Source organism: Anguilla rostrata, chromosome 2, assembly GCF_018555375.3.
Source record: "Anguilla rostrata isolate EN2019 chromosome 2, ASM1855537v3, whole genome shotgun sequence".
Lineage (NCBI taxonomy): Eukaryota > Metazoa > Chordata > Actinopteri > Anguilliformes > Anguillidae > Anguilla > Anguilla rostrata.
This window is the reverse complement of record NC_057934.1, coordinates 17,255,565-17,278,837: the sequence shown is the minus strand read 5'-3', so window position 1 is coordinate 17,278,837 and position 23,273 is coordinate 17,255,565. Positions and strand designations below refer to the sequence as shown.

At 42.8% G+C, this 23,273-nt stretch overlaps 1 protein-coding gene across 4 annotated transcripts; it reads left to right on the top strand.

Moving 5' to 3' along the window:
* The first annotated feature begins 136 nt into the window (after positions 1–136).
* Positions 137–21,826, top strand: zgc:123010 (uncharacterized protein LOC641500 homolog). Of its 4 annotated transcripts, none has more exons than XM_064320890.1 (16): positions 137–366; positions 8,296–8,372; positions 8,489–8,569; positions 9,283–9,339; positions 9,777–9,962; positions 10,688–10,813; positions 11,812–11,857; positions 12,542–12,632; positions 13,132–13,273; positions 13,937–14,041; positions 14,925–15,015; positions 15,270–15,303; positions 16,568–16,645; positions 17,145–17,247; positions 17,428–17,558; positions 18,206–21,826. In XM_064320890.1, exons 1-16 carry the CDS (start codon positions 309–311, stop codon positions 18,339–18,341), a joined length of 1,542 nt encoding a protein of 513 aa, XP_064176960.1. In that variant the 5' UTR covers positions 137–308; the 3' UTR covers positions 18,342–21,826. The 4 variants fall into 4 exon arrangements, with proteins under 4 accessions (XP_064176960.1, XP_064176961.1, XP_064176958.1 ...); XM_064320891.1 differs by having other exon boundaries at positions 138–366; positions 8,204–8,372; XM_064320888.1 differs by having other exon boundaries at positions 139–366; positions 8,293–8,372.
* Positions 21,827–23,273: the final 1,447 nt, after the last annotated feature.

The following is a 23,273-nucleotide window of genomic DNA, read 5'->3' as shown; positions in this document are numbered from 1 at the left end:
TAGTTTTATGTGCATTGTATGTCCCAAAAAGTCACTAAAAAGTGTGTCTTCATATGACTGTGGTAAATCATACCGTCTTGCGATTGTGAAATAGCGCGCTGGTTTGGGCCCCTTTAAGACGTTGATGGGTGGCGTTAAAGCCAAATATGCCGACTGTTTGACGGTCTCAGGAAGCGGAGGAACAACTGAGATTCCCTATGATATCTGACGTTAACTTCGTGTTGTGCCGTGTACCCGGCGTGTCTTTGCGTAAATGTAGCGAACAGACATACTTTAAAATCAAGTTTCACTTGAACCAATAATGCTGGATGGTCGCTCTGATGAGATTCACCAAAAACATTTGCAGATTCTTGGGAATAATAAGCGGTAAGCAATGCTTCTGGTAAACTTTTAAAAACTGTCAAGTTCTTTGTCGCTTGGGCGGTCCGTACCTTCCCAATTTACCGTAGTGTTGGCTAAACAATGCACAACTTTTTTGTTCTTGAAGATCGGTTTGCGTTTGATTTGATTGAACATTGTTGCAATTTTGTATCTCGCATGTTACTGTTTAGTCTCGAAGGGAATACAATTAAGCGACACGACGCAATTATAGGCTATTCATTTATAGTTATTTAGCTAGGTGGCTTGCTAGCCACAGCGAAGCATTTAGTGTTTATGTTCAACCACGTGACCGAAAAGTTATATTTACAATTGCATACTTTTGGACTCGTGAGTGAACCTCAAAAGCTCTATGTATTCAGCATTGTCATAAATAGACAAACTATGCTGTGTTCTAAAAATGAAGTAATTTAGCCCAAAAGAGAACCCCCCAGTGACTCTTTCTTTTTAGATTATAGCCCATGGAATGTAAATCTGATGGGAATATGGATTGTCAAGAAATATACCAGAAATTGTCTATACGTGCTTTCGGTTCTCTGGTGCATTAGTCAGTATCAGGCTACGTTGCAATCAGGCAGCTAATTCAAGAATTGTTCTGGAAGTGACACGTTTGTTGGTGGGGATTCTGGTTCGGCGGTCTTCGTGTGGTTTTTATTCACATTAGCTATTGCCTGACTGTGTCCCAGGGTCCACATATTTTTACCTTCAAGAGTGAGTCTCTTGAAGGCTCACTGCTTCGTGCATCCACAACTGTTTTATTGAGATTCCATTTTCACTGCTGAACTTGCTAACATTGTGGTATGGTTACTTTTACGTTGTTTTGATTTCGCATGCCCGAAGCTTAAGGTCCATTTATGTGGTTTCGGTTTCTTTCCTTTTTTGAAATAGTAATTATTGCATCAGTTGTTCATTACTTAAGGCTACGATTTTAGTAAAACAGAGCGGAAGGGATGAATTCCAAGGCCCATTGTGATGGATTCCTGGCGCAAGAGACTAGGCTGTAGCAACATGTTATGTCATGGCTGGTGAAAGTTATTGTTGATTAAATTGAAGATATTACAGTTTGAATCCTACATTTGTATTCAACATGCAAAACAAGAATGTTTGTCTTTTGGATTTTCTCTTTACATTCAGCTCAAATATAGTAAAGATCTTAGCTTTTGGGACTTTTCCCAAGCCAGTTCTCCATTCCTCCAAAATGCAGTGCTCTTTCATGTAAATGTTTTAGTTACAAAATGTAAGAAAATATTATGCGTTTGCTTTTATTGCATAGTCTTTTAATATTCTGTAAATGGTGGACTAGCATGTAAAAAAAAGGGGGGGGGGGCATGTTGAAAGTATGTCAGTTTAGATTAATCGCATCGTGGTAATTCATTAATTCATATTTATCTAGTACTTATTATTATTATTATTATTACTTTTTATTGTATTTTTTTCTCAGTGCTCCTACCTGAACTGACTGAAGAGTCATTAAGGCATCATATGCTTGTATAGAGACCCTGGTTATATTAAAAATAGAAAAGGCCTGTTGGTTCCGGGTGTGAAATCTTCTACAATTTGGGAAGGGGGAAGGGAAATTAGTGACACATGCTGTCTTCATGTATTTTTGTTCTTTTCCAGCTCTTGCTGAAGGGTGTGGCTAAAGGCTAGTGGGGTCAGCCATTGGAAGAGGGCAACCCCGAGGCTGTCTTCGGTTTCGGGAAAACCGATAATGTGGTTTACTCCAGCGCACCATAAATGTTACTTTGATAGCTCCTTCCATTGGTGCTGGGTGTGCTGGGAAGCCAGCCCTGCACCTAGTCAGCCTTTGTTCTTGCTGGGTCCAGCTTTCACTCCAGCTAGTCAAATTGAACCTCCTCTCATTCTTGTTCGTTCCGCTTTGGGGAGTGTAATGAAAAGGTGTGTTAGTGTGTTAATGACTGTTTTGTTGATGGCGTAACATCTGCTTGTATGTTCTGTAGTGAGACTGGATTTGTAATGTACAGCTCAGCATAGACGTATGAGGCATTTCCCCCATGCCAACGTGCCAGTTTCACTGAGAAATGTTAAAAGGCAGATTCCATTATAGTCCCTGGTCTCTGTGCCATGTGGTTGCCCTGCCTTTGGTCCTCTACTATGCTTTTCGAGGCTACTGTCCTGTCAGTTACCGGAGTCCTTGCAGGCCAACCTACAGATCTGGCCATAAATCACACAGTCTCAGTTATAATAATAATAATACATTACATAAGATTTAACCTGGAAGTGTTTTACATTGCATCTGAAAGTACTTTGTAGTGGGTTAGGGTTACACACCGTAAGTCACCTCAACCACCACAATGCATCAGCCAGGTTGGTGTCTGTTGTTGTGGCTGATGCATGGCAGCCATTTTGCTCCTGAATGGTCACCACACATCAGCAGGGGAGTTCTGTTTTGGAAGTCATTTGAGAGTATGTGTTTCTGTTTGGGGAACATTATGCAGCAGTCTGTGATGTGGCTGTGTTATGCCACAGAGATGATGGCATCACAGTAAAGGCATGATGGCATCCTCGAAAGGTTGTTTGTTTCTTTGTTTATTTCTTTCTCTCTCTTTATGGCAGTCACTGGGATTTTTCCTTCTCAGAGATAGGAAGAGGCATCTGCTTTGAATTTACTTTAGCTGCTTCTGTTTTGCTATAGCTCTCTTTCTCTTTCTCTTTCTCTTTCTCTCTTTGTCAGAATGTGTAATCTGGAATTTACAGTTATTGGCTCAGTGGCATGTGGTTTCTGTTTGTGCGCTGACACTGGTTGGGATGAGTTATTCACATGTTGTAGTGAGTTATTCAGATGTATTATGGTATATGCTGCAATATTCTTGTAGTACTTCATTATTTTTTAAAATGCAGTTAGAACATCATGGTATTATACAGCATGTTTGAACCAGTCCAAGAAAATATCTTGTTTCTCCCATGCACAATTTCTGAATACTTTGTCAACAGTCGTTTAGTGTTAATTAAATAACAAGGAGATGCTGTTGGCTTACTCTTGTGTGAATCAAGTTTCAGTGCCCAGACTGCATTAAAAGTGTCCACTAGTGAAAGGAGCCTATTATTGAGGGTTTGAAACATCTCTGTTAAATTGTGGGTTGTCTGTACTGAAAGGGACTGGCTATGTTGCTGGTCTTGGGGAGTGGCCTAGACAAGCAGATGTTTTTGATATCTACCCTTTGACCTCACAAAACAAAAACTCTGATTTTATTTTTGTCTTTTGCAATGTTTACCCACATCTTTAGTGACTGGTAGAATTTCATTTTAATCTTGGCTGTAGTTTGTTCTCATGCTGAGGTATGAAATTCTGACAGAGATGAGAGAAGTACTGGATGAACGAACAGTTAGTTCTGTATGGTCCTCATAGAAATGGGGACATGATCCTGCCTGTACTATTTTGAATGCCAAATGATTATGGCATTAAGAATAAGAATGATAATAATTGTTTTTTGCAGTATGCTTTTCAGTACGGAGGTTCAACTGATTCACAATAACACAATGAAACATTTGTTTTAATGAAAGAAAAGATTTCATGAAAGGCAATGTGCTACCTTATGTCCTTTATTCCATTCTGTTCAAGTTTTAAATAGAAATGTTGTGTAGTTACTGTTGTGACTACATTTCTAAAAGGCTTGCACTATGCTAAAGATTGTAATATTATGGTATACTGGCTTCATCTGTGGAATTGTATGATATGCTGACAGTTTTATATTGTAATTCTAGAAAGTCAACACGTGTACTGGTGTACAAATGGAAGCACCAAATTATTTTTTTGTGCAGTGTTGCTTTACTTCTGTTAAGGCAGTGCATATTTTGTCATGTCACATTTTGGCAGTGGGTTGTGTGTTCTCATGAAAATAACTTTTTTCTCAAGGTTGAGTTCAATAGAAGTGTGAACCTTTCCTCTGGAAGAACAGTTCACTCTCCTGTGTCTCACTATTTTTTTCTTTCTGCCGTCTGTCTGAATGTAACATTTTGCATTTGAACCAGTGAGGGAGAGAACTGAATGTTGCTTTTGCGGTATTTTTTCTGACGTCATTAGAAAAATTAAAATGGAATTCAAACTTTTGTTAAAAACTGAAGGACGAGCTTTCTCAGATGGGTTTCTTTCTTTTACAGACAGTTTATTTAAAAACGTTCTGCTTTATATAAGCGGTATGAAATATATTTTCTGACTTTGGGAAGGCTAAGATTTGATGCTGTGTGTTCTTTGCAGAAGGCTCACACAGTGTTATGTTTAACTCTTCTGCTGTTATGCTCATGAAGTAATACAACAAGAAACCTGGGAAATGTTTGACTGACTTTTAAGTCTTCAGAGACACTGATGTAAAACATGTTGATCCCTCTTGCCTTTTTTCTCATATATGTTTGAGTAGATCCATTTGTGCAAATGGTTTTTATTACTGTCTTCATTGTACAAAGCAATAAAAACCATCTTTTCTTGCTCATTGAATTCCTGTAAACCTTTCCCAAAGTGTTAGGGGGCATATGGTTTCTGTTGGAAACCTAATATGAGCATGTATATACATGTATTTATCCCAAGGGTCTCAGTAACAGAAAACATGCTTGGGCTTAGTTGGGCCTTGGGGTCAAACAGAGATGTGTAATTATGCCCACTGGACAATACAGTAACCCATCCTTTGGCCATTAATCGTATTCCTCTCAAATGCAGAATGCCTTGGAGAGTGGCTTGGGGTCTATTTTGAAAGTCTTTGGTATGACTGGAGTGGGGAAGTTGGACTTACTGACTCCAGTTTCCAGGAGTAAGCACCTCAGGCCTTGTGTACTAACATGCGATCCTCTCTGGGGGTTTAGAAAATTGTGTTTTTGTTGAATGAAGTGTTGTCTTCTACAGCCATTTGCCTTTAAAAAAATATTTGGTACCCAATATGGGGCTATACATATTCAGTTCCCACCTTAAATTGGAATGTCCAATTACTGTGTTAATGCGTGAATCCCACTGCCAATTCGGGAGAGTGTAGACACCTGCTGTTTTCCTCCAAAACACGTGGTGTTGCCAATCTTCTTATTTCCACTGTAGCTAAGCTCGCTTAGAGTGGAGTTATAGGAAGACCTGCCATACACGACTTTGACATACAGTCTACGGGCACACTGATTGACCAGCTGGGGTCACTAGAGAGCAATGAGATGCAGACCCCTTATTGACTGAACCCTCTCCTAACCAGGGCAACACAATCGGCAATCATGCATTTCCATTTGGAGCTACCGACCACAGTCGGCGCTGGCATGGTTCAAATTTGATCCAAAACTTGATCAGATTTGATGCAGTTCCCTCTCATGGACCTTGCTCCAAAATTTGAAACGCTACATATCTACACATTACTGCTGCTGAGACTCAAACCATGAGTCTCAGCAGCAGTAAATGGAATATTGGTTTCAGATTGAATGGAGTAAATACTCAAAGGATGCTTTACGTATAGTCACATAACTGTTGCCTAAGCCAGGAGTTTATGTCATTAGATTAGATGGTGTCCAACTTTCGACCCTCAACCGTAATCCAGTCTAGTTTGCAGGAAAGCAGCGGTGGCCAAATTTCTGACCATCTTCTCCTGTTTCTAGTTCAACTCATCCCTCATATTCCACAACCAGCACAACTCTTTCTTCTGCCTTCCCCAGCCTATGAACAGCTGTCGTCCTTACCCTCCCATCTATTCCAATGGCTGTTAGCATTCCCTACACACACTTCTCAGGGAATTCTCTGTGGCTTACCTCAACCAGGAACAGCCATTTTTGCCAACCCTTGTCACTGCGGTCCTGTACCAGGTCTCGGTATTTATTGCACTTTCCCTCTGAGGCTTGGGTGCAGGCCTCCTTCCATGGAATTGTCAAGTCTATCAGGATAATTCTTCTGGCCTCTTCAGACCAAATTACCAAAGGGTTCTTTGAACAACTTGGGGAAACTGCAGCTTTTCCACCAGGTCCACCCTCTTTTCCCATGATTGAGCCTTATGCAGCAAGTTGATCCTGGTTATTTTATACAAAATTTTGTCTCTACCCCCCTGACAAATTTGTTTATTGTTGTTGGTTTTTTATGGTTCTGGTGTTATTTGCATCTCTCCTGCTCCACCTGTGCAGGTTTCACTTTCTCGTGTCCCACCTGTTCAGATTTGTTGGTCATAACAGCAGGAAAGATATATGGAAGGGCTGCAACCTCCATTATTTCGCCTATGATATCTTCCTCTTGGGGAGGTCCCTGTTGTCCTGGCTGCTTGAGATCCAAGCTCCTCATCTTTGTTCCTCCTCCACTAGATTCCATACTTCAGCTTGTTTCATGGCTCTCCAGTCCTTCATGTCTACCTTTCCCCATTGCTGCATGTGGGAGTTTCCAAGTCCTTGTCTTTCTGTGAATGGGTTTCCAATGACATCCTGCAGCTTCAGCACACTTTCCACCTGACCACCTGCTACATTTGCTGCCCACTTGCAGTCTGATCTTGTTGTGACTCCCGTACCTCTGACAAGGTCATCCCTGAATGCCTTGATTGTCATCACAACCCTTCACTTTTCCACCTTGAATTCTTCTATCACCGAAGACAGTGGGAGCTGTAGGTGGCCAAATCTTATGGAGAGCCGTACTGATGTGATGCTTAGAGGGACTCCCAACTACCTTTGGAGATGCTTGTTAGTTCTTCTTTCTTCCCCATCCACAACTGGAATAGGAGCTTCTTGTACTGTCAGTAGTCGCAGAAGTCTGAAATCAGTTTATGTCCTTGTAAGTTACACAGATAGTTGTCCTATTTATGATGTTGCCGTGGCTGACAAGTGGCGTATTGATTTGCACGCTTGATTTAATCGCGGTGACACTACAGTTTGGATCTAATCCTGCCTGTGCCAATTTGGTTGATTGCTCTTCTGCGGTCTGCCTGCCTTCTCTGCAGTTATTACACAGCTCAACAGGTGGATTGTAGAGTGAACAGCAGTGGCTTCTGGCTGCATGCATTTCAGGGGAGTCCCATGGTAGCGTGTCCCCTCCTGAACTGACTGGCTGCATGCATTTCAGGGGAGTCCCATGGTAGCGTGTAGATAGATAGATAGATAGATAGTTTATTTGTCCTGAACAGACAGGCCGCATACATTTCAGTGGACTCCCACGGTAATGTGTACCCTCCTGAACTCATGCAACATGTTTCTCTCAGGGTCTACTGCTGTGGCCTACCATTTGGGATAAAAGGAAAGAATGGGGATTAAACAGTTGTTTTGCATAAAAACCCTCCAGTCCAAACTCCTGCAGAATCATACAGTATTGCGTCCAACCAGCCGGAGTGTAAGCACATTGCGTCTCTGCACACTGAGAGCATTGCGTCATCCAGCAGAGCAGAGGTAGATAACACCAGGCCTACAGCAAGATTGTAACCAGACTGTTAACTGCTGCAGTTGTCACAAGGATTCCCCCTAAATGAATTTTGTGAGACCATACTCCCCTCCCCCTCTCCACAGTCTGCCCCACCACTATAGAGGTGGATGGTATAATGCAGCTGTCACATTTTTCTTTACTCCTTTCCAAAGAAAATCAGTTGTCACTAGTGACTAGTGGAACAGTCATTGAATTTCTCACAGCTCACGGTCCTGGAAAAGTCCTAGTTTCTCAAGTTCAGAAAAGTAAATTGTCCATCTTTCTTTTCAACTGGCTTGAGGTAATTTGCCTTTTACTAAGTTGTGCCGTACAAGTGCTCATACTGTTGCACAAGCTCAGTTACTGTAAAAATGAGGGCCAGGATGATTTTTTAACAGTGATATTTAGCTTTTGCTTTGTGGTCACTTTCACATAATCTGTTTGTTTTCACTGCCCTCTTTGATTGGTCAGAAGCATCGCCGTAGTTGTCTGATGTTATTCAGAGGCCTGTGACCTGCCTCTGCCATCATCAGTGTGTGACGAGCATCTCGCTTTCCCAGAAGGCCCTGGTGAGCAGCAACAGGAGGAGATGGAGTGTGGGGTCCGTGCTCAGAATTCCCAAGATGATTTGCTCTCTCAGGTATGGTGTATGATGATATATGATGATAATGCAGCTGAGATTGAGGTTTGGTTGCTACTGTGGATGTCTGTGCCCAACCGGCTTAGGCCTGTGGCTCTGACTGCCTCCTTTTATAGGATATCCTGAATGGGGAGGAGGGGCTCAGTGAGGAGGAGCGGGCCAGACGGAGGGCAGAGAGACGTAGAGCTAAGAGGAAGGTAAGCCCATACTGCTACAACTACTACTACTGTAGTATTAGTTCTACTACTAGTACTACTACTATTATGACTACTACGATTACTGCTACTTCTATTAATACTACTACAAGAAATACTTCTAGTAGTACTAGTACTATTACTACTACTATAGTACTAGTACTACTACAAGAACTACTACTGGTAGTACTAGTACTACTACAAGAACTACTACTGGTATTACTACTATTACCACTATAGTACTAGTACTACTACTACAGCTAGTACAACTACTAGTAATACTAAAGCTACTGATAGATTTCATTTATTTCATAATGCTTTCCATGATCTCAAAGTACTTTCAAGTTGAGAATGAAAGCTGAACTCACCTCAGCCTCCCTCAATGCGTATCACCCACCTTGGTGATGTACAGCAGCGGTTTGGAGCCAGAACTCTCATCACATGTGGGCTGAAGTGAGGAGAGAGGGATCATTCAGCCGGCTAACCTGGGGCATGTTTATGTGGCCTGGACACTGAGACAGGGCGGGGATTATAAGGTGCACAGGACAGGAGGTCGTAGGTTCAAATCCTGTGTGGGTAGCTGCTGCTGAACAGTACTGACGACAAAGGTGGTTGATTAGCATTGGAGGGCAATATAAAGTTTGTCTGGGTTTAAGGTTTAAACCTTATTTATTGGATGCTTTTGCTTTCAAATGGGCCCTGCTTCATTTTTTCAGCGTCAGCGAGAGAGGAAGAAGATGGAGAGAGTGGGAAAGAATGAGAGTGCTGAGGAGGTAAAGGGGTTTGAGTGAGAGATGGGTTGGGGGTAGGGAAGAGAAAAAACGGGGGAGAGTTAGAGGGATATCAAATGTATGATGTGCGATTTATAATCTGTTTATTATAATTAATATGAGTGCAATTGTAAGACAAAACGAGTGTTCTTTCAATGTTGTGATCCAGATTCTTTGTCATGCAATCTGTTTATACATCTGGGTACATACTGAAGCAATTCTGGTTAAGCACCTTGCTCTACGGTACAACGGCAGTGCTACACCTTGGTTGCAAGCTCAGTTCCCTAACCGTTATGCTACGCTGCCGCCCATTTAAAAACGCTTAATTGTATGTAGTCACGTCATGTGTACATACTAGCCTGAAGGAGGGAGGAGGAGACATGGTTGCTGTGGCTGGGGCTCCAGTGTCTCAGTGTGATATGGAGCCGTTTCATCTGGAGCAGGGCACCGAGGACAAGGAGGGCCACACAGAGCTGGAGAGCGAGGAGAGCGAGAATGATGAGGAAGAGGAGGTGGTAGAGGTGGAGCAGGTCGCTGTTCCGTACTGCAAAGACAGGGCTGCCCCCCTGCTCGTTGCTTTTGGGAACCAAAGCAACCAAACCGCACAGCTGAGCTCCTGTGAGGAGGTAGGTGGTGGTTATGATGATGATGATGAGGACTTTGGCCCATACATCATCTTCAATTTTTCTGTATAACCTTCTAATTATTTATTTTGCTTGGTTAAATTCTAGCTGCAGTGTAGATTATTTATGAACATGCATTTTTGATCTAATACAGTAAATAATGCATTTACCTACTTTGACCAAGGGTGCTGTTGCACCTTGTCCTGATTAAAAATATTTTTGGTCTACCTCCCAACTGGCATTGAAGTAGGCAATTCCATAAAAATTCAAGGCCCCTACATAGTTTTATTTTATTTATCACTGAACGTTTCCCTAAAGCTCATTTTTTAAATTGTGAACATAACCAAGGTATTTAAGTGTACTTCTAACGGAAAGCTCCAAAATGGAACGTACTGTATAATTACTCAGTAAAGCACCTTGTGTTCTGAAATGCATCACCTGAGGTTGGAGACCTTAATGCCTTAATGTAACAGTAACAGTACTAAGGTGCTTTACCCCCATAATTCCAGCAGTAACCCTTCTCAAGACAAATCAAGTCATGTGACACTTCATTATTCCCTATAGGGAAATATGAGTGACTGGTTCACTCACAGGCACAACATGGCCATTTTTGGTGTTCTAGGTGCAAAATAATAATATTATAAATGTACTGTGTTTAGTTTGTTTCTAAAGCTTGTTTGGTGAACTGACAGCCCCCCTTCTTACTGGATTCTCCCTTTTCTGGGCAGGAGCCAGAGTGGGATGTCAGCAGTGCCTTCGTCGCGAATGCCGCCAGTCACATCCGACCCAAGGGCAGAACCAAGTCGGGTTCTGGGTCCAAGGAGAACAAGGAGAATGAGGCCAGAACCGGGGAGGTTAGCGCCGCATCCCTTCCTTGTCCATTCCCACTCCCCCATGTTGTGCCTAAGGAGTAGCATCAAGAAAGGTTTTAAAGGCATACTATGCTGGATTTTTAGCTTTGCTGTGGATCCTGTGTTTACAATCAAAGAAGTCTCTTCCTTCATCTCTGCCCGGCCACCTCCGTTTTGTATTTTGTATCCATTTTCATACCTTTTTATTTTTATATCTCCACTTTTCGATATCTGTGGCCATCGAAGAAAAGCAATTCCAAGGTTGACTCTAGTTTTCGAACTGTTAGCTTGTTATTTCGCTTCGCTGTGCTTGCGTTTCTGCATTTCCACCATTGCAGTAGGTAGCTAGCTACAAATGCTCCGCTGAAACCTGATCCCTGATCTCCACAAGCCACACCCACCCCTCCCCACACAGAAAAGAGCGTCAAGCCCAGAAATGTCCCAAACACATCTTAGAAGAAGAAATTCAGGCAGAGAACCACAGATTCTGCAAATGTGCCAGAAGACCGAGCCAGTGCATCATAGATATGACTGAGCACGGTTATTTTATAATATTTTCAAGGTTAAATATTATACTCCTGCATAGTATGCCTTTAACCAGTGGTGCTGTTGACCGAGCAGCCAAATACCTCAGGCTCTGTGCTGCATTTGTGGCCGGCTCAAGTCTTCCACCTGAGCTTTAAACACAAATGCTTCTCAGACATTTGATGCGGTGGTTAAAACTGCAGCAGCTGATTCATCAGTAAAGAATGGGGCTTAAAGCCAGATAAACAGTTCTTGGAATATCCTTTGCTCATTGTGAACAAACAGCGCTGTCAGCCAGCCTCGTTACGCTGCCATAAGGCCATGTCTGACATGTCTTTGCTGCGCGTTTAGACTGTCTGTCTGTTTGGCTCCCTAGGGGTAAGTGGGCGTGTTGGGGGTGTCGGGGATTGTTAGGATTTTTGCTAAGCAAACATATTTTCCTCGCACTGTGATGTGGTAACCTGGTGCTGTTTCAGGAGACCATGGCGGATGCCGTGACCAAAAAGGGCGCCTCGCTCACAGGTGAGTCTGCCGTAACCTTGGCGAAGGGGGCGTGTCCTGAAGGCGAGGGACTGGGTAGGCTTGTAAACACAGATGGAGCCAGTTGTGAACAGCTGGGGAAACAAGTCTGTTCACTGAACAAGTTTGAACGCTCGCCGGTGTCTGCCCACTTGTTTAAAGAAGCCACATTCATACTGCAACTTTGTTAGCAATGGTGAGTAATCCATGTACACAGACAGTATAGTACAGTGCCATCTAGCCACGGGTAGTGGAGAGGGTGTCTGTTGTAAGGCTTTATCCACAGCGCTGTTGCAAGCAAAAAGCACTCAGAGATTCTATTCTCCACTGCCTGAGAGAATAATGACTTTGTTTAAACAAGCGCAGGTTTAGGTAGCCTTTATATGGGTCAGATGACTTGGTACTTTGATATTTGAGTAGTTTCCCAGTCTTGGAAAAACTCACTCCGGAAGAGTCACTGGTGTCACCGCACCAGGAATATGCCACATAAAGCAAAGCCACCTGTTGGAATGACTTCCTTTTCTCTCTCCCTGTGACTGCTCTTATTGTCACACTGGCTTTGCAGGCTGGGGTTGTGGTTTTTTATTTGTATTTTTTTGGGGGGTAAGGGGGTGGGGTGGCTAATCAGTCTGTCATGAATATTTGTTTTCAGTTTCTCAGAATTAGACTTTTGTCATTTCTCTGCAGAGAAGGGAATCCGGTTGGTGCAGAAGGGGCAGTATGCTGATGCCATCAGCAAGTTTACAGAGGCAATCCACTACATCCCCAACGATTACAGGTAACCACTTTAACAGGGTTTCCTTTAGCATGGTTTTCGCTTTGGGGTGGAGCCTTTTTTCCAGGTATTCATACTGTATGCTGTTGCTGGAACAAACTGTTCAGCATATCAATGAGTACAACTTGCCTAGTTTGCGAGTATGCAGGACTGACATGTTTGGTTAGGTTCAGAGCTCACTTCCTGTCACCTCCAAGCCATGACTTGTATATATAGTAGCTTGCAAAAGTATTTAAACACTTTTACAGTTTTCACCTTTTGTGGTGTCAGAGCTTTAAATCGTAACATTTTTAAAAAGGAATTAATTAAATTAATATCATAACATATTGGAAATGGCAGCCATATATAACAAGATCCTCGTTGACTAATGTGGTAAAGAAATAATCAGTTGTGGCTTTCTTCATCTGGGGATTCTGGGAAAAATACGTTAGTACTTTTTTTTTTTTGGGGGGGGGGGGATGCTTTGTGGGAACTGTCATCAGTGTCTCCGTTTCTGTGGCAGGTTTTTTGGGAATCGCTCCTACTGTTATGCCTGCTTGGATCAATATGCCATGGCTCTATCTGATGCAGAGCGGTCCATCCAGCTGGCCCCTGATTGGCCAAAGGGCTATTTTCGCAAAGGGAGTGCACTTATGGGGTTGAAGGTGAGTTACTGGTGGGCTATGTTTGTGATGAGAGAGTGACGCTTCACTGAATCCTGTATTTGGTTGGAGCTACCATGTGTTGTCAATCACTTGTTGAAATTGGCTTAAAATGTTCTCATGGGTTGTGGTTAGATTCATGACGTAAATGACATCTTTCCCCTTGTAAAATATTTGAGTGCAAGTTTGTAAACATATTATCAAAGTATTATGTCCAGTTCTGGGCCCCTCATAAGAAAGATTAAAGCTCTTGAAAAAGTACAATAATAAGTTTGTTCCATATATAAAATGTACCAACCTAAATTGGTTCCAGGTATGAAACTTAAAAGGGTTTGAAGGAAACTACAGAATATTTTTCAGGCTGTCATCAGGACATTATAAATGGTGAAGAAGGACATCAACATCTGGAACTAGACAAATCTTACTGTTGGTTAGAGTTAAGCACCAATAATTATTATCATTTTTGCGTAGTGGGAACTAGGCGTGTGTGTTCGTGTTTTTGTGAGTGTGTGAGGCCCCTGTGTTACTGAGCCTGGTTGTAGCCACCTGTGGTCTGTGTCCTCTGTGTTACTGGACATTGATGCATTTGCTGTTTGCCTATTGACCCCTCTCTGTTGTTGATTATGGCTATGGCTAACCTTTCACCTCTGTGTGTTTGATACCCAGCGGTACCGTGAAGCAGAGAAAGCCATGGAGCAGGTTCTGAGGCTGGATAATGACTGTGAGGAGGCACGGAATGATCTCTTCACCTGCAGAGTCCTGCAGCTCGTGGTAAGTGTGCCTACTGGGCTTCCATTGTCCCTGGTTAGTGGAGCTCGATAGATTCAAACGTGGACCCTTCTTTCGGTTAACTTCTCTTTTTGTGGTGGTGGTGCAATGTGTGGGTAATAACTAATGATGTTTATTTTAATGTATAATTGTATACAGAACATGGCCGAAAGTTTGTGGACATGGGTTTGGCTACTTTGGCCACGCCCATTGCTAACAGGTCTATAAAATCAAGCACACAGCCATGCAGTCTCCATAGACAAACATTGGCAGTAAAACGTGTCATACAGAAGAGCTCAGTGACTTTCAACGTGGCACTGTCATAGGTTGCCACATTTCCAACAAGTCAGTTTTTCAAATATCTACCCTACTAGAGCTGCCCCGGTCAACTAATGTGCTATTATTGTGAAGTGTAAATGTCTAGGAGCAACAACAGCTCAGCCACGAAGCGGTAGTCCACACAAGCTTACAGAACGGGACCGCAGAGTCCTGAAGCCCATAGCACGTGAAAATCATCTGTCCTCGTTTGCAACGCTCACTACCGAGTTCCTGAAGCCTCTGGAAGCACCGTCAGCACAAGAACTGTTCGCCAGGAGCTTCATGAAATGGGTTTTCACGGCCGAACAGCCGTACACAAGCCTAAGATCACCATGTGCAATGTCAAGGGTCGGCTGGAGTGGTGTAAAGCACACCGCAGTTGGACTCTGCAACAGTGAAAATGCGTTCTCTGGTGTGACGAATCACGGCTCACTGTCTGGCGGTCCAGACTAACTCCTTATTAATGCCCATGGTTTTGGGATGAGATGTTCAACAAGGGTGTGATGTTTGGGTGTCTACATACACATACTATGTATTAAATGTGTTTTCCTCTATCTGTGTGTGTCAGGAGCTGGGGTTTGAGGAGCCACAAAGTGTGTTGCTGCTGAAGAAGTTTTCCACAGTTAAGGCTGTGCTGAGCTCCCTAGAGGTGGCCAAAGGTACGTGCAGCGCAAGGAGGATGTGATCAATTTTATGAATGAACAAGTAACCTGATCTGAAAATAGAGGAACTGCACTTTCATACCCTACTAGAGGGCGACAGAGAACACATTCCAAAGCAAACAAGTCCATTGCAGAATATTTTGAAGATAAAAAGATAGATAGTAATTGAAGATAGTAAATCACTGCAAGCTGCATTCTGTCACCAGTGTCTTTCTCTTACTGATGCTCAATCTTATTTTCCTTTTTTTCAGGGGAAGACCTTGACCCTTTACAGGACCAATCAGGGTGGGTGAACACTGAAAGTTTTTTATTTAATGGAGTATCTCTTGCTGACAGTAACCTGTGTGTGCCTTGGGGGAAGCTAATGTGAGGGGTAACCAAAGGAGCTCTGTCCACCCTCTATAGATTAGGTCTATGCTCAAGCCTTTTAAAAAACATATTCCATCTAGTTTGGTATGCCTAGTCATATACAACCGTGCTCATACTGCAGTCTCTGCAGCCAAGTCAGGAGGGTATGGACAAAGTCTACTCCTTTGGAGTAGAAAATCTCCTCTAGAGCAGATTTTGCACACCCTCAAGCCAAGCCTGCACGGATGGGGAAGCTACTTCATGTGCGGCGATAGCAAGCAGACCCTGATCGACCAGCGGAGGTTCTCCTGAGAGATGAGACTTGGATCCCAGCCCCCTGAGCCCTCCTTAACCCTTCACTACACTACTGCCAAATATTCAGCCCCCTGCAGGGCTACCAGCCACATTTGGCACAGGCAAGGTTGGGATTTGATCCCAGACCGTGGGTCCCATCAATGCACTAGAGCAGTGCCTTAATAGGCTGAGCCACCCAGCAGCCCCTCATTCTACCATTTATGCTGCCAATGGAAACATTAAAGCAAGTATTTGTTTCCTGAGTCTGTCCTATTTACTTTTTTCTATAACTTAATTAGCTTGTCAGAGCTGTTTCAAATCAGCTGAATTTTGCAGTGTACTGTCTCTAATGGCCATACTTCCCCAGACTACAGTCCAAATGGCAGTAATGTAATGAGAATCATACTGAAATGTCAATGTTTCTAGGACATTGGGAACCATGGGAACCACCTTAATCAAAAGTATGACTAGTGGTGTGCGTTCCCATGGTCTGTTGGGAATATTTTCATTTTGGAAAGTTCAGGGAGACATCAGTTACATTGGTCAAATATACAATTGAAGTGAAAAATGTTAAAGAAAATAGAAAAATAGTTTTTTTCAAACAAGAAAAGGCCAACTCCCTGAAAACGTTGTTAACTTTTCATATAATACACTGTTGTTTGCTAACAGATCTGTTGAGACTACTGGAAAGCACGCATATTCACAGACTCTACTGCTTGTAGTCTACATTCACAACTGGAAGTTATTGTCTTGGTGACTGGTATTTACTGCAAAGTGCTTCTGCACATCTGTGTTTGTGCAAGCAGAAATTATTGTAGTACTAATGCATCTAAAAATTACCCTTCTCTCACCTACAATGCAATTTCTGAAGTAGCCTGATTTAATTTTTCTCAACCATGCCTTCCAGAGCTCCCTGTCCATCTCTGTGGGTAGGAAATGTCACTGTGGACTTGACAGAGAAGCAACTTCGAGACCTCTTCAAAACGTAGGCTCTACATATAGCCCTTGTCTGTATGCTGTTGGGAAGATGTTCTGCTGGTTGGGATAGCTTCTGTTTGTGTTGTCATTCCAACCCTCTCTGCCCCTGCCGGTTGTGGCAATATTGACCTTTTATTTGATTAACTTTGTTAGGCAGCTCTCCAGTAGTACTGTAGCTGAGTTTCATTTAATACATTACACTGTGTTCATGTCTGGGCTCTACAGTGCCTCCATTTTAGGAGCATTTGCTGTTGAAAATTGATATGTGCTCATTGGAAAATTATTCAGGAGAATATGTACTAATTGGGACACATTATTGTGTTCCTAAATTTTTCAACTTTTTTAGCACATGTGTATAGTATAGAGCCCTGAATGTTGGACGGTTGGACAATGAATCTACTGGAACTAGTCGAAGACACACATTATTCACCACTCCAACCCCCTCTACTCGTGTGCGTTTATATGAACCTCTTTAGCTTTCGTGTCTCCTCCCGCCCCATCTACAGGTGTGGGGAGATTGACAGCATCCGTGTCCTACACGAGCGCTTCTGTGCCTTCGTCAACTTCAAGAACGCCAACATGGCTGCACGTGCTCTGGAAACACTACAGGTCTGATTGGGTTTTTCTGTAATGCGTTACGTGTGTGTTATCTGTGCATTATCATCCATTGACTCCACACCAGGGTGTGCTGCAGGGGACTGTGTCTTCAAGCACTGATCTGAGATCAGTCATGGTGAGTCATGTCTAGGTTTTCAGTGTCAGTGTCTGCTTTTGTGTGCTTTCCCACAGGGAAAGGAGATTGAAAACACCAGGCTGGTGATTCGCTACCCAGACCGTCGCCCACTGAGAGCCCCACCCTCCCCACTGAGGACCGCCCCCTGTGTCGCCCCCTTAGTGTCACAACAGGCTGCTGCTGCTGGGTAGTTACATCTCCCATACACACACACACACACACACGTTTACCATGAACATACACATATGCGCTTGTCTGTGTATTTTATGGTGCGGCAGTGTAGTAGAATGGCTAAGGATTTGGTCTTGTAACCTAAAGGTTGCAGGTTCGATTCCTGGTAGGACACTGCCATTGTACCCTTGAGCAAGGTACTTAACCTGCATTGCTCCAGTATATATCCAGCTGTATAACTGGATACAATGTAAGTTGCTCTGGATAAGAGTGTCTGCTAAATTCCTGTATTCCTATTCCTGGTACATGGTGAATAATGTACATTGTGTCACACTTGAGAGAGAAATTGGAGATATATTGCAGTTCATGAATATTTATGAGAAAATTAATTAAGGACAGAGGCACTTTCAAGATGCAACAAGTTGGAATATTTTTGTTCTGGCTGTTGAGCCACAGAACTGTTCAATATTAAGAATGTAGAGGTGATCATCTGCTGTCTGTGATGTGTGTCTGCTGCAGAAAGTGGCTTCAACAGCCTTAGCTAAAATAGCAGTGTAATTGTTTCCCTTGGCTGGGGAACTTGGTCTTTGGCTTGTGGTGGTTGTATCTCTCTTCTTGGGAGGTGGGCCCAGTCTCATTATTCCCCTTTGTCTCTTGTCACAGGCCCAGACGACAGGGTCCCATCAATGGGAATGAGTGCTACTTCTGGAGGACCACGGGCTGCCACTTTGGGGACAAGTGTCGCTACAAACACATTCCAGAGCAGCAAGGCCGGGACCGGAAACCATGGCAACCCTGAGAACTTTGAAGCCTCGTCATGCAAGCATGGCCTGAGAAAAAACAGAGACTGAGAAAGCTGAGGCTGGGTCCATATGAACAAGGGGGGGGTGTGCGGGAGCTGGCCTTTGGGCCAGTCTAGAAAAGTCCCAGAGACACTTACAAGTGCCTTGAAGTCCCCAGTTGCAGGTGTTTTGTGTATATTTGTGTGTGTGTGTGTGTGTGTGTGTGTGTGTGTGTGTGTGTGTATGTGTGTGTTTAAAAAAAATCTGCCTCAGATTCAAGCAGATGCAGGCCTGTTTCATGCAACAACCAGCCGCAATCTTGGAATAAGAAATGGTGCCGGCAGTTGAATCCATGTTTAGAGGCTCCAGTTTTGCACTCAGCTGATGTTTTTAGTATTACCGTTAACCCCTCAATCTTTCTTCTCTGTGCCAAAACCAAGTGTTCCTTACTTCACCTGTCCACATGAGGGTGCTGTTGCCTTGAGTGTGAGTTCCCTTGTGAGCCCTTCCCCTTAAGTGCAAGGTCCTAGCAATGGTTTCCCTGGCACAGGTGGAAAGCGGTCGTATTGATATTTGCACCACTGACTGTATTCACAAATGCATTGCTGGTATACTTTCAGTGTTTTAGTTTTTAAAAGATTAACTTATTTTGTTTAATTGCGTAAGAAGAAGGGAATCACTCCATGGTTTCTCAATTCCAGTATAGCTGCAGACTTCCATTTAGACGAGTCATTTAGCCTTCTGATTCCGCTGATGTCACTCAGATCTTGTCCGTTTTTATCTTCCCTTCCCAGTTTTGAGATTGTTGGTCGTTCGTTGAAGTGGAAACCCTGCAGTACTGCTGCTCTACTGGGCCGGAGTTGAGATGTCCTGTTATAGGACTGTAATTAAACGTGTGTGAACCACTTACTGTAAGACAGACTCAGACCTTCAGGACATCTCTGCTTATTTATAGTGATGTTCACCCTGAAGGGGTGCCCTGTGTGCCTAACTTGCTTTTGATTGGATGCTTTGGAGGCAGGTATATTGGATTAGTTAACTGAAAAGGAGAAAGGTTCACAAATGTAGTGTTATTGATGGTGCCTGTGTTTCTTATCGAAAACCTGGAAGAGGGTACGGTACATTGTTTCTACCCATCTATGATGTGGCGCTTTCCAATGATTTTCTTTCAGTTGACCCTTTGTGGAGGAAGACCTTTGGCTATGGTACATCTTTCCCCCACTAGGTGGCAGGCTATTACATAATATATTTTGTAGCAGGGGAAGCAGTCAATGCTGAGCCTTCTGACCTGAATGAAATTATTTTTGCCCCAGATGGGAATCCATCTTCCAAGACACTATGTTCTTTGTGGCTTTTGAATTGCTGTTGTGGGCTCATGCAGTTAACCTCCCAAGTCCATCAATTTTTTTTAATTTTTTTATCAGGTCATACAAGAAGTGACTCTTTAATTATGAAAATGTATAATCAATCTTTATGTCTGTGTAAGTTTGCTTGTTTGTTTTTTTAATTTTTTTAAATTCAAAAGCAATATCAAACTGCCTGAGTCAGTCGGTGTCCTGATTCGACCTGTTTGTTTCTCTGGATAAGTTCAGCCTGGTCATTGTTCTCAGGAAGGGTTTATGCCACTTTCCGCTCTGAAGCCTGGACCGCGGGTTTAACCGCTCTTCTTTGAACTGACGGTCGTCTCTCAGGAAAACGGTCGACGCGTGGCTGACGCTGTTTATGCGAACGCGGTTGCCGCGATGGGACCGTCCGCTGCGGCTGTCGTCACGGCCAGAACGCACCGCCGGTCGCACTCCCGCCTGATGTGGTCTGGGAAGAGCGGGCGATGGTGCGTGGGATTTGTGGACAGTCGGCAAGAAGGGCCGCGCCCGATGGTATGGCTGATTTGGCCTGGATGGAGCTTCGACATCCAGAACTTCCAAATCCTGGATAGTGAACTAGCCACACTATACGCAACAAAACCAAGTAGTGCAGGTCTCCTAAGGGACCCCCGTACTCAGTGCATCGGTACGGCTTTGTATTACATTTATGCGTATCACTCGGGCTTCTGTAAAGACGCCAGTCCTCGTCGCTTGCTTTTTGCGCTTGCTGAAACTATGTGAATTGTCCATAGCCTTTAGTTAAGGTCTCTGATAGTGTGATGCCTCCACCCGTTCACCTTTACGACATGTAAAATTGAAGTGGATGACTGAACACTCTAATAAGAAAGTTTAGATTTTTTTAAATGTATCGTTGCATGTTTGTTACCACATTAATCTGGAGTCACCAGCTATCTAAAAGCTTTATTTTATTTATTTTGTTTTTTTCTGTCATAAAGTGGCCATGAAGAGAGGGCCTTTCTACTTTGTTTTTATTTCATCTGGGCTTCACATTAGAGTTAATTATGAACAGTAATAGACCTCAATTAGGGATGGGATGGGGGGGTGTTTTTAATTTCAGGTTGTTTGGAAATGTCTGCAGCAGAGTTACTTAAGCATGAAGTTGAGCTGGTAATTGCTGAAAGTGGATGGTGTAAGTTAAGGCTGCTGTCTGGTGGAGAACAATGAAACCAAGCAAATTTTCCTGGCGCACTTTTTTGTCAGCCTCTCCGATACAATTCCCCCCCCCCCCATCCCTCAGAGGGCTGCTCTGTCAAGCCAGCTGTTCGAGCATCAAGTTAAGATTTCTGGACAGTGAATTTGGGACAGCCGCCCTTGCACTTTACCACATGGGTGTGTCTGTTCTTGCTCTGATTCTGACCATGACATTTTGATGGGCTTGAGAGTGAAAAATGTTTGCTCCGCTGTTTTGTGTGCTAGTAGAATGGTGGGATGAGAACGGTGTGGCACTGTTTCCAGTATCATTTACATTTGAGGATTGAGCTAGATTTTTCTACTCATTAACAAAGCATTCACAAGGTAATGATATATAATGTAAGCATTAGTTATACAAGTAAATGGCTGCTTGGAGAAAATGCACTTGGAAAGGTGAAAACTTTTAATTTGTGGAAAATTGTTCTATAGATATACAAAGCTGCCTTTCCAACTGGCCATTTTTTATGTTTGAGGAGTGTTAACCAAAGGGACCTGCCATTTTGGCCCACCCCTTTCCCCGCCCACTCAGGAACTAGTATAGATGGCCAGAAAATGTGTTGATTTCTTTGTCTGATTTTCACAAATTTAAGGAGACTGACTTTCAAAGTTATGCTTTATTTCAGGTCCTTGTTTCTCTCACTTTTTTGTCTAGATTTTCTAATTTGATAACACTCATTGATGTTTTTTATTGGTTGTTTGTGCTCTGTACTCCTCTTAACTCTGTAGAGGCTGTTGGAAATGCACGTTCCCCCTCCCCCCCCCCCCAAAGATGTCAATAAATTGATTATTAAGGGTGAAAAAGTTTACCAAAGTAGTCACTGTAATATTTTTCTTAAGTATGACTACTTGTGATAAATGTTACTGAATTAGTTTGTGTGTTGCTGCCAAAGAATGCAGTGAAAATTACATTTTCAATTTTACAATTACCATTCCCATGGTCTTGCTCTGTTCTTTCACTTATCTGCCTGTCGTCATAGTGCAGTTCAATGTGGGTGGTATTCTTCATGCTTCTGGTTAAAAATAGCTTCAAAGGCACGCATACGTTGCTCATCAACATGGTGGCAATGCTGTAAAACAATGACTTATTTAAAAGTAACCAGTCTTTTACAAGGCCCTTAACCCAGATTAATAAGCAAGTGGAATGATGTAAGTGGGCCAGTGTGTCATGGCAAGTGAAGGAGACGTAGCTGCCTCCTACCACTAGGAGGCCTTGTGTCCGTCAGTGTTTGCATTGCATTGATACAAATCAAAGTTCTTGTAGACGTGGAGGCAACTTTGCTTGGAGAACACGCTCAACTGAAAAAATTCATAGGACAGAGTTCTAAAGCTGACCATATATGATTGATGGTTTAAAACAGCATACAGCATAGCTGCATTTTTCCAAGATCTGCTAAATTAATCGGAACACAATGGTAATGGAGAAACAAGCAGTGCTGCGGTATCGGCTGAGGCCCATCGTGATACTCCGCCATACATTCGTGGATAACCGCTTCCATAAAAACAAAACTTGTGGAGTAAATCGGGGAACAATGTGTTCACTTGCAGCTTATGGTCTGGGGTTGCATACATTTGTGGCCTCTGGACATTGTTCAGAAATTTGACATGGTATAAACTCGATGCCAGACCGTGCTGTGCATCAACATGCTACCGACATGTGACTTACCACGGTTGAGCCACCCAGCAGCCCTTCCATGGAAACAATGTAACCCACTTAAGAATGTAATGGATGTAGGGGCAAACTGGATATAGTGATGAAAGGTGGGATGGAATGGATCCTGTTGAAATGCTGCTCAAATATGTGTGTAATACAGTGCCCCATTTTTGATATTTTAAGCATAATAATTGAGGTAAATTTTTAAACCTGAGTTAATTAGTAACCAAATAGAAGTGCTGTCAATGAAAAGGTTCACAATTTTGACCCTTCATTAGAGGCAGTATAATAGAGAAACTTTAATTTAGTAAAAACAATTGAGGTTGAATTGGGCTAATCTTATGTCACAGTTGAGTTTAATGTTTTACACATTTAGTTGAAGGTCAGCTGAAGATGCAGATGCAGCATTGTATTGTGTTCATGCATTAAAGATTCACATTCCTAAAAAAGGGACAATATTGTTTTGTTGTACAATACTATAACTACTGTATTTAGTTACAAACTATTACAAATAAGAACAGCTTGTGTACTGGTGCTGTGTTAATACGACTTTGCTCCTTCCATTCTAAATATGAATAATATGTTGTTTGTAAATAATAATAATGACGATGATAATGTCATCGAGATTGAATGCTATTGTCGCAACCAAGTTGGTTGCATGTACTGTATTAAGTAGCCTGCTGTGGCGCTGTCTCAAAGTCCTAGTTCTACAGTAGGAGTCC